The 17832-nt window shown below is 38.3% G+C and overlaps 1 protein-coding gene across 3 annotated transcripts in view; it reads left to right on the plus strand.

Moving 5' to 3' along the window:
* Positions 1 to 17832, plus strand: part of LYRM4 (LYR motif containing 4) — a 93425-nt gene that overhangs the window by 11620 nt on the left and 63973 nt on the right. For all 3 annotated transcript variants that reach the window (XM_038127265.1, XM_038127263.1, XM_038127266.1), the window contains exon 2: positions 9905 to 10025. In XM_038127265.1, the coding sequence (XP_037983193.1) occupies positions 9905 to 10025 (121 nt within the window). The remainder of the gene's footprint in view (positions 1 to 9904; positions 10026 to 17832) is intronic.

The raw sequence follows: 17832 nt of genomic DNA on the forward strand, positions 1-17832 counted from the left end.
TAGCCCGCATTTCTTTTTTCTGAGCCTTTGGTAATAATCAGAGTAGTCTGGATCTGAACTTCCTGTGACATTACATGCATTGTCCAAAGGCATATATTTACAATCCCAAATGTCTGAAAACAATATTCAGCCCTCTGTTGTATGCACAAAGTAGGATGCTGATCTTATTACAAATTCCAAATTGACTTTTTTAGGCTCTAGATTTGACTAATAGGCTTTGCATGTATTAGAATTTTATGTGCTGCTAAGTAATTTTACATATCCATCATTGTTATCAAAACTGATGTAAATTTGCTAAACTAAACATGCAGTGCTTTCATATAAAGGAAGGTCACTGAGCCAAATGGTGGTAGGAAGTCCAGTGAGGGATATTTGTCATTACTGGCTGAGTTATAAAGAACAAAGATTTTTGGATAAGCTGTAAAGCTGTTAGAAATGGATGAGAGAATAAATTTTGGGTAGTAACTTAAATATTCTAAATCCTGTAACTTCTAGTATGTTGTATATGAACAGAGCAGATGGTATGTTACTTCATGTGGGTTGTTAAATAAATTGTATTTGTGGTTTATTGTTGCCTTTGTTGTGAGATAACTGGACTCTATCTAATTTCAATACAATTTCTTTCATTTGGACCTATGATGTTTACATCCTTCTGTCTCAGAAATCTCAGGTTTACTTGAGCAAAAATCAGGGGGCAAAATTAACTGTCTTTATTGCTAGAATCCAAGGATCACTTTTGCAAAGTAAAACTCTGTTAGGAGTCTGTTCAGTATACTGAAAATTACTAGTCTGTCAAAATGGCCAACAAACTTTTACCTCAGGTGACCTTCAGAGAACTGTTTTGCTAAATCTTTTGTAAGTCAGAATATCTCATTTATTTTAAAACTGTATACTGTTAATATATTTCTGATACTTGATCCCTTTTCTCTTCTAAGGAACTGGCATAATTTCCATATTAAAATAAAATATGTATCTGTGGGGTTTCACCCCCGGATTGGGATGACCCCGAAAGATGGAAAAGTCCCTCCTCCAACCCGTGCCTTCGAAGAAAGACTCAGTAGTCTTCTGTTGTCTGTTCTCAAGGTTGTTTATTGTTGGTTATCTACAAGATTCTTCTCCCTAAACTGCTGTGGCCCGTTCAGCAGCTCAGACAAAGGCACTCTGCCCTCCCAGGGGGCTGGTGCCATCTTTTATATCATATATTACGTACTACATGTTTATACTTTTTCCCCAATACCTACTATCTATATTGAATGGTGACTTTCTACTCTAAACCAATCTGTGAGTGCCAACACCACCAAAGACATGGAGGCTAAGAAGGAGAAAGAAAGAGGACAGGGCACACCCAAGTCCCTCCATCTTAGAACTCCTGACCCCCATGTACAAAACTTGGACCCCTGCGTACAAGGCTTAAAACCCCCCTGTACAGCACTCAGAAATCCTACCCTTTACTTGTGACTACTTCTACTACAATATCTAAACTTTTGTGACTTCTTGTTCTTCCTGCAAAGTTGGTAAACTGTTCCATGGGTCAGATTCAAAGCCACAGGGGTCTCTGGCTGCATGCCAGGGTCTCAGATGCTTTTGACCTGGGTCTGGAACGTCCGAGAATGTCTATGGGACATTCTGAGTTCCGACATGTATCCTGTAACTATATATTTACTATACTTTCAGAAATAATGCTGTGCTTCAGAAATGTCCTGTCAAAATCTTATCATCATGCAGACCAACCATACTGCAGTCCAAGTAGTTAGACTATCCCAAGACTTTATGTCCTGCTGCTTAATTAAAATAACCTTAGCGACTATTGCTTCATCAAAAGAAAATAATTTTCCACTGTCAAGTGTGAAATATTTGCATCCAGAAAGGCTGATTAGCACACAGTGGTTCCCTAAATGACATCACCAAGAGGTGCAATATGTTTAGCCCTCTTCGGGGTATCCAAGTCACAGGATCACAGAATCTGGAGAATTGGCATGGGCCCACAAGGCTGATTGAGTCCATCTACTGGCTCTGTACAGGACCATCCCCAGGACTCACACCATATGCCGAAGAGCATTGTCCAAACACTTCTTGAGCTCTTCCAGGCTTAGTTCTGTGACCACTGCCCTGGGGAGCCTGTTCCAGTGTCCAAACACCCTCTAGGGGAAAAACATTTTTCTAATATCCAACCACATCTCCCCTGACAACTCCAGGCCATTCCCTCAGGTCCTGTCACTGGTCACCATAGAGAAGAGCTCAGTGCCTGCCCCTCCTCGTCCCTTCATAAGGAAGCTGTAACTGCAGTGAGGTCTCACCTCAGTCTCTTCTTTTCCATGCTGAACAAATCAAGTGACCTCAGGCACTCCTCATACAGCTTCCCCTCAAGGCCCTTCACCATCTTTGTTGGCCTCCTTTGGATGCTCTCTAATAGCTTAATATCTTTCTTGTGGTGACTAAAACTGCAGACAATATTCAAGGTGAGGCCATACCAGTGCAGGGAGAACCTCTAGCCATGCTGAAAAGAGAAATGTTGGTCACAGCACTGAACTAAAACTAATCTTTCCAGAAGAATATTGTAGTGGCTATACACAGCAGGCCAGGCCTCTTTTATGAACTGTTCAGAAACAGCAGCACGGCAAATGGAGTGGTATATATCTGTCTCAAAAGGAAGAAGAGAAAAACCAACCTTGTCAGGTTTTGAACTTGTCATTTCAAGGCATTCCCTGCCTGGTAATTGGACTGCTGAGCTACCCTGGTGTCCTGGTTGTAGAGCAGCTGGCAAGGGCTTCTCAGTGAAAGCTCAGCAGAGAGCTATTACTTATTTCAGGCCATCAGGACACTTTTCATCTGTAGCAAATTCAGGTTATAGTTCCTGCAGCACATCCTTGCCTTTTGCCTCGTTAACTGAAGAATTTGTGCAGTTGGGTCCTTCACTGATAACCCTCTTTTTTAGCCTCTTCTGCGATATAACATTGAAATTGGAACTCCAATTAAGATTAAAAGAATGCTTTCATTTGGACGTCTTTACCTTTTTTTTTAACCCTGACCTGAAAGGCACTCTTTTCCGCAGAGATTCCTTACACTTAGAATTAAGCCAATAACTGTTTGTATTTTAGAAATACAGCCTCAAAAATGTATGTTTTGGTGAATTGCAATAATAATAGTAGTTAACTATGAATAGCACCAATAGTGTCCTGGGAAGAAGAAAGTCTTTGCAAACAGAGCTGTGTGCCCTGGCAGCAAGGGAGACCAAGAGCATCCTGAGATGTAGCAAGAGTTGCTTAGCCAGCTGATTGATAGGAGGGAAATCACAATTCTGTGTCCAGTCTTGCCCTCCTCAGCCCCCCAGCAGGAAAGACACAGACAAACCTGTAGGCAGCCCAGCAGAAACTACCAAGGGGGCTGAACTTATCCTGTGAGCAAAAGCTGAGGGAGCTGGTCTGGTTCTGCCTGGAGAAGAAACAACATTGAGGGACCCTGAAAACAGCCAGTACCTCAGGGTATCCAGAGGGGCCTGGGAGGAGAAAAACTGACAGCAGATGTAAAGTACAGGAAGAGAGGCTCTTCAGACTGGCTATAAGGAAAATTTTTTCCCTACAAGGGCAATCAACCAGTTGAGCTTGTTTTCTGGGCAAGGTGATCTGGTCAGCGTCCTGTTTTTCAAGATTTGACTGGACAAAGCTGTGAATAATCTGGTCTGATACCATCACTGGCCCTCCTTTCAGCAGGAGGTGGGACTAGAGACCTCCCAGAAACATTTCCAATGTGAATGATTCTGTGATCCTGTTGATCAGGTTGTCATCCATGCCCTCTGCTTTGAAATGGGTACAGACAGAAACTGATAAAAAGATATAGTCAGAAAAAAGAAGTTCTCCTTTTCTGAAAACATCCACAAGTCTTTCTCTCTGAAAATCTAGGGAGGCTTTTTTGGGTTTACATTGAAAAAAGGAAATTAAAGGAAACTTAAGGAAAAGGTTCAAGTTTTTATTAGACATTTTTAGGTCTGGGATGCAAAATAGCAATATTTGCTTTAGAAATAAGCTACAAATCCTTGTATCTGATCATACAACATGTATTATATACACATGGTTACAGTCACCCTCTCTCAAATATATTTTCTAACCTTCATCAGTCATTATTCCTAGTCTCTGTTCTTTTGGGTTAATCCTCTCTCATAAATTATTTCTGGTACTGTTCTATTCTGGGCGTATTTCTTAGCAATTGCATTGGATTTCATGTATTGTATGTTAGCAGAAAAACCAAGTAGTGGCTGGTAGGTTTATTTCTATAGGCTTTTTGTGAAGACTGTCTAGTGACTGTTTTTTGTTAGAAAATTCAAGTAAATAATACTCTTTTTTACCAGTTTACCAGCAGTCTAATCTTTATTCTTCTTTACTCTTCTTTCCTCCTTTCTCAGCATCTAGCCACCACCCTGACTCCCCTGAAGAAATCCTGGTTGTAAGAACAGGCTTTGCTTTGAATTTTAAAAAACAGGCAGATGTAGTTGTTGTTGTTGTTGTGCTGTAACTTGAAGTGGCAGTGCTGAAAGTGTGTCTCGTGATGGAGTTTGAGGAACAACTTGTTGATAAAATGTTGTGTTCACATCCCTCTGTTGGTCTTGGGTTTAATTTGACCAGTCACAACTACTTCCCCAGGAGGTATTTACCTCTCAGTCTCAAACACACACCTGTTGTCATGTGTTTATTTTTTTAGTGTTAGATGGTGATAACATGCAGGTTTTGTTTCACTTATTTGGTGTCTTTTAATAAGATATTTGTAGAAGAAAAAACATGATAAATACATACATACACATATATGGAAATAAACATGTACACATATATACATCTAAATAGGCAATCCCTCAGAAGTAATTCTGTACATTAATACATCTTCACTAATCCTAACAAAACTTTACTGTGAGCTAAAATTATTTTTCTGCAGATGATTAAAAAACTTTCCCTTTTAAAATGATATGTAATGCTGAAAATTTAGTTGGGCAGATCTCATCTAGTGCATGTTTTGCTAGTAATAATGGGAAGTTCTGAAAATTCATCCTGTTGCTACCATAAGTTAATAGATGTTAGTTGGAAGGCAGCAGTGGTAAGAAAATATAGTTCAGTTAAAGCAAACAGACCTTTTATGAAAAGGGTCCCTCACTTGATGTAATGCTACTCTATTGTAAATGAGCATCTCACTTTTACATGTTGTGTCTTTAAATGAAGGCATCATATTCTTCATTCCAGAGCTGTTAACCCCAGTGGGCTTCCTAGAGCTTGGCTACTTCTCACTTGCCTTAATTTATTGAATATAACTGAAGCTAATAAGGAAAAATGCATTTTACTCTAGACGTTTTTCAAAAGCCTTAAATTTGAGTATTCTAACCTGGTGGCCCCTTCCCTTGTCATCTGTTTTGCTGGCACAGATTGTGTACCACAACTGTCTGTCCTCTTCTGTCTTCATGTGCGTGCTCAATGGCCAACAACTTGTAATAGCCATTGTGTTCTGCAGTGTGGTGCCTGTGACTATGATGTGATGTATTAATATGCTGTGCTTGTTGACAGGCACAAGGCCAAGATGTCAACATGTTTGTAAAGATGTCTTGGAAAGATTACTTAAACCTTTAGCTTGTTGTGATACTGGTGAATCCAGAATCTAAAGTGGTGCTGAGAAAAACATCACTTGGCTAGGTTTATTTTGAAAGCTTGGAACTGTGTTTGTGTGACATTTCAGCTTCTTTTCATTTAGCATAGCACAAAGATTTTTTTTTTTTTTTGGTCAGGCGTGACATAAGTAAACATTTTGAAATAAAATATGTAAGTCCCCAGCAGTTATTTTCTGAAGTACCTGGATTGTGATTTCATTTTTCATTAATAGTCTGAAACAGACTTTGCTTCTTGTAGACTTCATTTTCATGAGGACGCATTAGGCTTTTGATTGTGCTTCAGGGAAGAAAAGAGAGGAACTCTTCGTAGGTAGATTATCGGGCCAAAGACTGATTTCCCTTTAGTTTTTACTGTTATTTGGCAGCACTGTAGTCTCATAACATTAGTAGGCAGTGCCCAGTGCCTGGGAGTCTGTGGTAATGTTTTGCTCTGGCCTTGTTCTTGTATAAACGCCCAACCACTGCTGCTTTCTGCTGATGTGCATCTGTTGCCTTGTGTCCCCATTCACCTGCGGTGGCTTCGGTCTGCAGCCATCACACCAAGTCTACTGCCCATCGAGGACATAATTTTCATTTAATTGGGAATTAATTGTGTGACAGATGCACGTAAGTAGGGATCACAAAAGGTATTTTGAGTGTGCATATGTATGAGAGCGCTGAGTGAATATATTCAACTGTACACTCTTGCTTGGGTCCTGCTGTCACTGGAGAAGTCTTTGCAGAAGATAAAGTGAAAGGTGTTCTCTATTCAAATTTCAGTGCACTTGGATGATAAAAGCAAAATACCTGTTGTGTCCTTCAATATCTGTTTTCAAAAAAATAGGTGAGAAAAATAATGAATGGTGAAATGTAGTTAAAGACTTAATTTAAATGATGTTTCCTAATGAATACTACTGCATTAGGAACTAGGCTTTTTCCACAGTCTGTGGGAGCTCTTTGAGTGTACTATATCCAAAACTGCTTTCCTATTCTGTTTCTCTGGAGAGTTAGCTTGGTACCTTCTCACTGAAAGCTCCTCTTTGTTTGTGTGACTTGCTTGGCCTTTCTAATGGGATCAATTGCAAACTCTGTCCATCAAAATCAGTACTGCTGTATTCCCTCCTCCTCAGTGATGTTGCTCATCCAGTTCCATGGAGAGCTGATGAAGCTCATCATCTGAAAAAAAAAATTCCCCAAACAACTAAAAATGAAGTTAACTCTTGTAGTAGGTGCCTTCTGTCAATTTCCCAAGTTGGACTGGCTCAGCTGGGGCCAAATATCAGACTGACTGTGCTGGTCTAAAAGGGACAGAGGGAGGGTTTGTGTCTGCCAGGGCAGTGAAATTGCAATAGCTCCTCTTCACATTGGCTTAAACTTGTTGCAGTTCCTTTGTGCCCCTTTAGGTAAATAATCATCCATAAGGTACAGCCATCACTTCATTTGCCAGTCTTTTCAGCACTCACTCTGTCTGCAGATAGTGTTTCTTTTAGGATAATGTAAAGTTTTGTGTAGACAACCATGCATTCACTGCCACTGGTATTTCTAGGTGTGCCTTCAAATGTCAGGTTTGGGTTTGGTGTGTTATGCTCATTGAACTGAAAATACACTTCATTAGACCAGCTGATCAGCAGACCAGTCTTCATCAGCCAGATCATCTCTGGAGCAGTGCTCTGTAAAACAACCCCAACAGATACATGTCTGAATGAACAGGTTATTCTCAAACATGTGTTGCTTACACACACTACTGTACTTTCAGAAGGGCTTAGTTTTTCACAGACTCAAAGCAATATTGTGTTTCTTGTGGTAGTTCTAGCTTTTAATGCATTCTCAGTTCAGAAACTGTTGAAATGTAGAGAGTATCGAGGTGCTGAATTGACACTGCTCACAACTGTTGTGCATATAAAAAGCTGTTGTTCAAAGGAAAAAAACACACACACATGCAAAAAAAAGCCTTCCTGTTTGTTTATATCTTGGCTCAACACTTTTTACATAATTTTAGAAAATTTGAGTGTTGGTAAAATATTTCCCTGACACCTCTCAATGGGGGAGAAAAGATATTTTACAGTCATTATAGTATTGGGTTTGAGCTTTGAATTTATCTCATCCTTCTTTTTAAGTGATACATTAAATCTCAGTGTAACTTTGATGAAGAGTAGTGCCAGGCTGTAGAGCCAGTCTTTGAAGTGTGTTTAGAGATATGGATTTAGCTGTAGAATTAAGATTGTGTTAAAGCCTATGTAAAGTAACTTCCTTTGGGTGTTAAAACTCATAAAGTTTAAAAAATTAGAAGGTAAAAAAATAGAAGGTAAAAACAGTGCAACTTTGTGATTATAGATAAAAATTGGTCTGTTTTCTATGTACATTTCTTTCTCAACAATTGTTGGGTATAATTAGAGGAAGAGAGAGAAAATGGAACAATTAGCCCACCATATGTACAAAACAAAACAAAAAAAACCACCTCCAGTCCATAGATGTTATAATGAACAAGAATTCAGTTTTGTCCCATCTATCTTTTTTATGTAGATAGCATTTACTCATTTATATTGCATTTTGAAAGACTTGTACCCACTAATAGATACATGCTGTTGTTTTTTCTTTTAAGCTAAATATATATATGTTTGTTGTTGTGTCTCTTGGAAACCTGTCCTTTCTTTCAGAAAATATTGTATGTTATGCACAGTTTAACCCTACATATGTATGTGGGGTGATTTGAAATCTCTCCATTATCAAGCAGCAGAATTACACTATATACTAATGATTGGGGGTTGTTTCTTTTCTAGAAGAAATAATCAGCTTCCCCTTCATGTCTTGCTAGGACAACAGCTGCAGATGAGATTGAGCTTCCATATTTAATACATTCTATTAACTTCACACATCCAAACACACACTGGCTCGCTCCCTCACGCACCCCAGTGTCACATTAGAGGTGAGCAGGCCCTAATTAAAAGCACGCACCATCTGCCAGGGTGCGGTGGCAGAGTGGCACTCCACAGCCATCCCGATTCCTGTGATTGAAATGTATTATTTATGAGCTCAAAGACAAAATGTGCTGCTTGGCTGGTGAAAGCTGCATTAGGAGCTGGATAGCACCATCTAATGGAATGGGGTGCCACTGGCTGTTCATCTTTCCTCTTCTTCCTCTCTCCACAGTCTTCTCCCAAGTAATTTTATTTTCAGTCTTGTGCTTGGATTTTCTGTGATAGTGTTTCAAACAATTTTGTCCCTCATGTTCCACTTTTATACAAGATTGGAAAGGGTTGTTGAAATATTAAACTAATCGTGGAGGAATTTTGCAGCCTTTTGCTTCCTTCCAGTGGCACACATAGGGTTTTACTTTCTGTAGCAGAAGTGATACTGATGTGATGTGATGGTACAGAGGAACACAAGGAAGACAGATGAGCAAAATCAGTTTACTGTATTTCTCCAGCTCCTCCCAAGGACCCATGTAATGGAAGTATCCACTGCTCCGTCTGAAAATTTTATTTTCGTATGGAAATTGGCCCTGTTTGCAGGGAAGGGAAGGGAGGATGACAGTACACTACAGACTGTGTGAAAGTTCTTTGCTGTGGTGGAAAGAAAGGGCAGGATTTGGGGAGAGCTGCAGCTTTGGACCTTCCTCTCTGGAAGCAGAGATCATAACCTCTTCCATCTTGCAGAAATCATGTCCCTGTTACTGCTTCTTAGTGGGGAGATGGATGAGGAGGTGTTGGACTAAGGGATGAAGTGCACCTAGTCAGGAGAGGAAAAGGGTGATAGGGAAGGAGCCCTTTTTGTATTAATTTGTCCATCAATCTACCTTTGTTGACTACTAGATTACAACACTGCATCTAGTAGAAATGTATATTGTGACTATGACCTTTTGGATATGCAGGTTAAGAAATAGTCACGCTGATTCAAAATAATCTGGGGAATGATTTTCTGGTCCTTAGCCTTTTTGTAATGTTCCTGAGTTTTGCAGTATTCCATGCTGGGCGTCCAACAGTATGGCTTCAGGACAAATAAGCAGTTAGGACTGGACTGATACTTCAAATATGACATTTTTCTGCAGTAACATCTAATAGAACCACTTTTTTACAGGATCTGATCACTAGTTCAACTTGGGCAGGACAAAACCCTGAATAAAATGATATGTGTCTAAAACTGAGCAAAATATATAAATATATATTATATATATGGGAGGTGTGCATTTTATTTTTTGTATCAGCATGTTTTAAAGAATGTTGAAATGACATAAATCATGGCATATCTATGAATACATGTCCTCTTATTGTTTGTGTTTAGAACATACGCCATCAGAAGGATAAAAGATGCCTTTAGAGAAAACAAGAACATAGCAGATTCTGAAAAAATAGAAGAACTGCTGAATAAAGCCAAAGCAAACTTAGAGGTTATTCAACGGCAGGTATGTTAATTTCTGTGATTTTTTTTATGGGACTTGTTCTCTACTCATTTAACTATCTTATGCCACTGGAGATGGAAAAAAATATTTCCTTGCTAAAATCATCTCTAGATAAATGAATTTGTTTGTCTTTTTATCATGGGTTCTGAGGGTTGACTTTGACACTCACTCCAAATAGTCTCACTTTCTTCTGTGTTTGTTTTTTCCCATCTCCAGATACAGTGTTAGAATAGAAACAGAACAAGAAAATCCTAAAGTGCATTGAGTAAATGCTGGCTAAATGTGTCCAAACAGGGTGATAGGTTCTTCTTTGGAAAATTTGAGTCACTGGCAATATTCTTCTTCAACCTTCTCTGAGTAGCATTTATAGTATCTCTGTTCCTTCCACTAGCTACCGTGTTACTAAGAAGTGAAGTTGACTAGGTTGAACTTCAGATATTTTTTTAACTTCTCATTTATATCCACTGTCTATCTAAAGTGACCACTAAAAGTGGGAAGAAAGCAAGTTTCTATGCCTGAACTCTGTGAGAATTTGCAGTGCTTAAGCTGCTCCTCATTGCAAAATCTGTGCTTGCTGACACCAGTCAGAGCTCAGTGGTACTTTTATTAAACACTGAATGAACATGTGCACCTGCTCCTCCACGGTTTGCTTTAATATGGCTCTTTAAACAGCCAGCAGGTCAGTTAGATGGGTTCTTATTAGTCGGGAGCTGGGCCCTTTGATTTGACAATTAAGTATAGATGGCTTAGGTGCAAGTTATTTTTTTTATTTTCATCTCCCAGGGTGTTGTTTTGTACTACCATAGTTTTACTATATTTTTTTAACCCAAACACTGCTTATTTTTTATTTAAGTGTTTGCCAAAGCAGCAATTTGGATTGGATTGTTCCAATGCAATTACATTTGGGGTGTTTTTTCTCAGATCTGTAGGTGATAATTTGCATTCTCAGCTCTTCTAATGCTTGCTTAAGATAAAGTCTTGCTAAATAAAAACTTTCCAACTTTTTTTTTTTTTCTCAGCAAAACATGATTCTACTGATCTGAGTCCTAATAGGTCTGGGACAGATTTAAAAATAAAACTCCTCTTTTGTCTCTATGTCATGTGTAAACCCAGATTACTTTGTTTCTGTAGATCCTAAAAAAAAGATATTATTTCTCTAAAACAGACTTCACAGGCTGGACTTTTGTCCAGGGTAGGGGTCTTGTCTTGCACCTTTTTTGAAGTTTTCTTTTAGCCTAAAGATTTTCCGTCAGCATCTTTCTTGTTATGCATTATTACTGTATCACTGGGACATACCAGAATAATTCAGAATGGCCTCAGTTATTGCTATGCCTGGAGGGTTTTGCATGTTTGTTTCAAACATCAGCTATTTAAGGGCCTTCTCCAACATTAAAAGCCAAATTGCTGAAGTTGGTTTTAAATTGGATTGCTATCATTCCATGTAAGAATTTCAGGGAAAATATGCTTGAAAAGCAAGGAATATTAAAGACACTGACACAATTTTCCATTTTTAACACTGCTAAGACAGTGAAACTTATGTTGAAATATCTCTTTAATGTTGCACTTTTAGGCATTTTCCAGAGAAATTACAGTCACGCTGCATTCACTTTTGGAAGGGTTTGTCTTACATGTTTTCAAGAGTAATGGATAATAAATGTTATTATACAGTAACATAATAGGCAGCGGAACTTTTTAACAAAAAATAATCAGATAGAAGAAAATTATTTTATCAAGATAATTTTTTGACATGCATCCTTACAAGACTTAATTGTTTGGGTATTAAAGACTTCTTTTTCCCTAAAAAACTGCAAACTCTTGTGCTTTGCAGAGCTTCTGTTGTGTTTCAGATTGTCTTACTCCTATCTGTAAAGCAAGAGATAAATGTAAAAATAGCAACACTGTCTTAAAAGTTTTTCATCAGGACCATTAAAAACCTGAGCATCTAAGTTCATATTAATATTTATTTGGTGTCAAATATCATCATGTTCTGTTGAAAAAGTTCATTCTCCCTCTCTGTTTAATTGAAGACCTAAGTAATGAAGTCATCTGACATTATTAAGACTTTATATTTAAAACTAACCAAGCATAATATAAAGTGCTTTTATTTTTAAATGCAGAAGCACTGAAGCAAACATGAGATCTAGCATACAATTTTTTGCTAAGTTTGGGGTTTATTATGATGCGGTTCATCTTGGTATTGCTGACTTTTTTCTGGTGCGTCAGTAGAAATTAAATAATATCCCTCTTTGCTGACAATTTGTTGTTACTCTAAAATCAAATTTATATTCACTTTGCATTCTAATTTATGGTTTAGTCATCAAAGTGACCATTGAAGTGTAAGGTTCATAAATAACCATTTGAATCAGCCTAATGGGAAATGTGAAGTAGTGACAGATTACTGTCATTTTGTTCATGTCAGTCACTGTACAGTTTGCTGGAGTGTTATAAAAGTAGCTTTATAATGCTGAAAAGCATGGAGGAACATTAATCTCCAGCTTAGTCCTCCTCTGCTTATTATTGGGTTTGATTTTATAATAGCCTGGCTAACGGAAGGAACAACTCATTTTCAACACTGTTGGCAAAGATTTTTGTGGGTGTATGTTTACTGTGTAAACAACAAAATTTTGTTGTTTACACAGTAGTTGTTTTGTCTTTCCCATAGAGGAGGATGTTGTGAGAAATGCACTGTCGCAAATAAGTGTGAAATAGAAAGCTTTAAAAAGTTTTGAGGTGAAGTCTGGAAGGTGTTCGAGGATTGTCATAACAGTCATTTCCCAGCTATGCTAATATGATTTCATTTGTGAATTTCTACTGCTATTAGTAATGTTAGTATGTTAGTGGTAGGGAAATTTGCACTGAAATGTACTGCTGCTGCTGAAATTTAAGATTTATGAAAGCCACTTTGAAGATTGGCTAATACTGAGTGTTTTGAAGTTTTCTTTATACCATTCTGTCTCTCGGGTTTTGAACTGAAAACCTAACAGTGAAGTTCAAAAGCAGTAGTAGACATGTGTGCTCTGATTAAAGCCTTGTTTTCATTTATAGGATATCTCATTCTTTTGTAGTGTTTTCTCCTCAGTTTTATATTGTAGCTGGAAACTGCCAGTCATCTTGTTATCCAGCTAGGAAGGATTATTCTGTTTTTCTTGGAAGCTCTGAGCCTTTTTTATCAATTTTACTGGTTTTAACATCACACAACTACAGTACTCTTCAATAAAAGGGTTTTAATATTTCACAGCTTTTGTTTGTCTCTGTAAATAATCCAAACTGATGAGAATCCTGGTTTGCACAAACCTTGGTCAGGGAGACAAGAGATGCACCTTGGGTGTTCAGACAGTCGGGACTTGTGACTCTGCCTCCTTTGCAGCTGGCTGGTCATCTGTGTTTTTTAAGGGAACAGATAAACTTTTATTTTGGTCTGAGCTGTTTTTCCTTAGGCTTGAACCTCTCTTACGGTTCCCTTCATAAAGGAATGTGGTGAATGCATGAAAACTCAGTTTAAAAAGATTCCACTGATAATGATAAATACTGGGTACTTGCAGCATTTTTCATGTTTGCAGCATGTTGTAAAGTACTTTCTAATATGCATTGCTTGTAGTAACTTTAGCTCCATTTCTCTTAATGAAATGCTTTACGACTATGCCTTGATAGAAGCCCACATCATACTTCGTGTGAGATTTTGGTCTCATATTCTTATGTTTTTCCATAGTCAAAATTATTAGTATGGTCTTGTGCTGAAACTTGTGCAAAATAAGAACAAATCTTCTGGATTTTTTCTTTTCCAGCAAGCCAAGTTGCCAGTGCAGCTGTGTATAGCCAAGTACTTGTGCCTTCTTGAGGTGTTCATTAGCAGTATCTTATCTTGGCAATATTTTGAATTTGAGTAACACTTGAATGGAAGTGAAAATTAAACTGAATCAGTGTTATAACACAGCACTCATATTATTATGAATTAATGACCATAAAGCCATAAGGAAACTTTCTGTTAATCAAAATAACATAAATATTAAAGCATGTTTAATAAATATTAGCAAGACAAGCAACTTCAATTATAGTCGCTATAAAAAATGAAAGGTAGAAGAACCACCCTAGTTTACTGCACCTGGTTTGAATTGACTGCTCAGCCTTTGAGCAGCAAATATTCCTATATTAGTAATTATCAAGGTGTATGTACTTCTGGACTGAAAGCATTTTGTTGAGTATTTGGAGGACTGGTACCAATTTACACAGTTGTGAGTTTGTGACATTGCAATTGACTGTCTGAAGGAACTTATCAAACATGAAGAAATGTTCTGGGTATCTGAACAAGTTGTGTTTATACTGCAGAGCACTGGATGCCCTTTGCAGGAGAAGATTCATTTTGAAAACTCTTGTTAGTACTAGTTTTGGGCTACAGGTTGTATTTATGTCTGAATTTTATGAACATGTAAGAAAGTTGCAAAATGCTGTGTAATGTGTTTCATTATGCTGGCAGCAGTTCTGAGGCCAAGAAGAAAGAATAGCTGTAAAAGCCTTTTGAACACAAGGGGCAGCACCATGCTACTGTTCAGGAATGTGTGCAGTATTGGCAAGTCATGTCTTCCGGCTGGCAGATAATTCTGTTGGAGTTCTAATATGGTTCATTCTTATCAAGCTTGTCACTGCAACAAAGTTTTAAAATCACAGATTATTTTGCTGCTTTTATTGAGAAGCTCTTTGGATTTTATCTCTTTTTTTTTTCCAGCTTCACAATGGCAAATACCCATTTCTCTACAAAAATGCAGATTTTTCTACCATAAAATTGTAGACTTACAGTTCTTAGATAAGAGGATTGCTCTTGGAAGTTTGCTGGGGCTTTCACTTGTGCCTTGTATTTTTATTTATTACAGTTGAACATCATTTTCCAGCCAGGATAGAGCTGACATTACACACATAGAATTTTTCTTACCTCTCTGGCCATTTAGGTATACTTAAAGCAAGTGTAGACACAGTAAAGTTTTCAAATGCTTCATTCACAGTAGAAGAGTGGGGGTGAGGGCATAATCAAACAATGGACAAATATCCTGGTAAAACAGTTTTATCAAGGCGCTGCACGATATCCATGAACTACCTATACACTTTTAAATCCTGGGATTGGCAGCAAGAACGTAGAAAATATTTGGCATGAGCCTCTTGCATTACTCTTGCTCCTAGCCTGTTGCAGTACTGGTAGTCAGTTTTTAATTGCTTTACCACATCGTGAGTTCTCGCTTGTTTGGTTCCTTACCTGCAATTACCAAAATGATGCTGGAAGCTTAATAGAAGCTTCCAGCATAATTGCTTGTGGCAAAGCCACAAACTGAATTCAAATCAGCTGACTCAGGGTTTAGAAGCCACTGGGGGCATTTTCCTATGTTTGTTAGTGGTTTTCATTTTAATTTTTTTTTAATTTCAAAGCTCTTTGGGGTGATACTTTTAGGTTATTTTCTTTTCCTTGAGGTAGGTTAAATCCTTTTGTTACGTTCATGTTGTCTTTACTTCACAAGTGGTTTGAAAACTTCAAATACCTAATAAGAGTAACCTACCAGGAAGCATATGATTAAGGAAGACAACGGAAATCCTTAACATATATTAAAATTCAGAGCTCTTGACTTAGAAAGAGACACAGATGCAGGTGAAGGAATGTAAAACATAGGATGGATAATACCTGTCTTTCAGTAAACAAAAGAAAGCTTCAAATTGAAACTGGGAAACAGTAAATTCAGAGCTATACTGGTTTTGTATTTCAGTAGGAGAGTAAATATATTTTATATTCAGTAAATATGCATAAGGTTTTGGGGGTTGAAAAGGAGGAGGAACAAAGAAAAAGGTGTCATAGGAGTGACTTTGAAAAAGGGTTGGTAAATTTAAACAGGAACCCAGCTGAATCAGATCTTGTCCTTTCACAGAACTTGTTAGCAGTGAGGTCTGCTTTGGCCAGCTTTTCCAAATACCTTTTTCGTCTTGGCATGTAGGTTAGCTTTGGAGATGTGCAACATTGAAACAGATGCCAAAAGCCCAGAGCTGTCATTTCAGCTTAATTTCTGGCATCTTAGGGCACAGGAAGTGTAATAGACATTTTACTCGTCTTCAGGTGGCATGGCTCTCCAGGTTACACCTGTGTGAGTCTCCAGAGCAGTGTTACTCCTTAGGCTTTCATTTAACTCTCCTGATGGAGAACAAGATTGTGTTTTCACAAGTGATTTGCTGCTGTTCATTCTGCTGACTAAACTACAAGTGGCAGGTTCCGTCTGCAGTATTAAATTCCGAAGTAGAGTGTGCATTGAAAATAACCTTTAGGCTGCCAGCAGAGGCGATTCAGAGGTAGAATGAGGCTTTGTCTTTCTGATGTAAGAGCTTAGGGTAAAACACAGCATTTGATATATGCAGTAACCTTTCCTAAAAATAAAGACTGCTGAGTGTTGGCCACATCATTTAAAATACTGTAATTATCTGTCATAAAGAACTGTCATTATTTTTGTTGCATGTATTTAATGGCTAATCAAGTGAGGTTGGGGCCTTATCATAAATAGTAACAGTAGTTATATAATACGTCCAGAGCTGTGAGCACCTGATGTTCTGCACAGATGAGGGCTGTCTGAAGGACAGGAGAAGGACTTACTTTGTCGTGAGCAACTCGGCATGGCAATATGTCACATCCAGTAAAGCAAATGCTGAGTGTAAACTTCCTCATGGAAAAGAGTAAGTTTTATCAGCCTGGCTGGTCAGTAGCTCCTTGAAACCGTTAGGAGCCTTAACCATTCTGTGCTGAAGAAAGCTTCAGAAGCAAAGAAAGATCACATTTTCAGGCAGATGTATCCCTCTGCCATTTTCCCCTTTGTGCTTTCTGCTTTGCTGTGTTTGGTGTCTCAAGGATTTCAGCCCAGGGTGTAAATGAATATGGTTCTTAGGGGTGGCTGTTGCAACAAAACTTCAAGGAGGCTTTTTCAAATGAGGTAACAGCAAGTGTGTGTGTGTCTTAACTCAAATAAAAAATACTGTCAAGAGAGAGAAAGTAGAAATAAGTGCTTTAGTTTTGATCACAGAGCAAATGACTTCTGCTGTGTTTCTAATCTGACTGTGTGATCTTGCTTTGATGCCTGTCAGTCTGGCTTGCAGTGGTACCCATTGAGGGACGGTTTGAAAATTGAGTTTCTTGCATTGAAGTGTATTAACCTTTGAGCAACTTCTTGTCTTCCTTGCTGTGTGATGTGTGCTGCAGAGCAGAACAGTTGTGGAGGTTCTCTTTTGTACTGAATAGGAAAAGGAGAAGTATGGCAGTCTTGTGTGTTATTTATGAAATGTATAGCCTTGTGTATGTATTGTGACTTACATTCACATCAGAATACTGATCTCTCATGAGAGTCCCTTCTCAGGGGTAAAGCAGTTTTAAATACAGCTAGACCTTGAGGAAATTAGAGGGATTGCTGTTTTGAGGACTTCTAAAAAAGGGAGAGAGACAAAAGTGCTGTTGCTGAAACAACTTGATCTCTCATTGTTTGTTGGTTGCTTTTTAATCTGTTGTAGTTTTATTTCTTTTTTCCTTGGTGTGAAAATTTTCCATCCTGATTTTGTACTGCTCATTGGAAGGAGACACTGTCAGATTCATTGGCACTGCAACTGAGCAGGCACACTTCCCTCCAGGAGGAGCTTTGGCACATTTGTCTGGTGCCTCTGATCCCCAGGAGGTTCTGCTCTGCTGCCTTGAACTGCAGTCTGTAATTCAGGATGACAATGTTGGTATTGGTACCCTTACTGTGACAAGTCACCTGGTCCCATAGCTGTGGTAAAATGGGTTTTTTAATGACATTTC

This window comes from Motacilla alba, chromosome 2, assembly GCF_015832195.1.
Source record: "Motacilla alba alba isolate MOTALB_02 chromosome 2, Motacilla_alba_V1.0_pri, whole genome shotgun sequence".
NCBI lineage: Eukaryota > Metazoa > Chordata > Aves > Passeriformes > Motacillidae > Motacilla > Motacilla alba.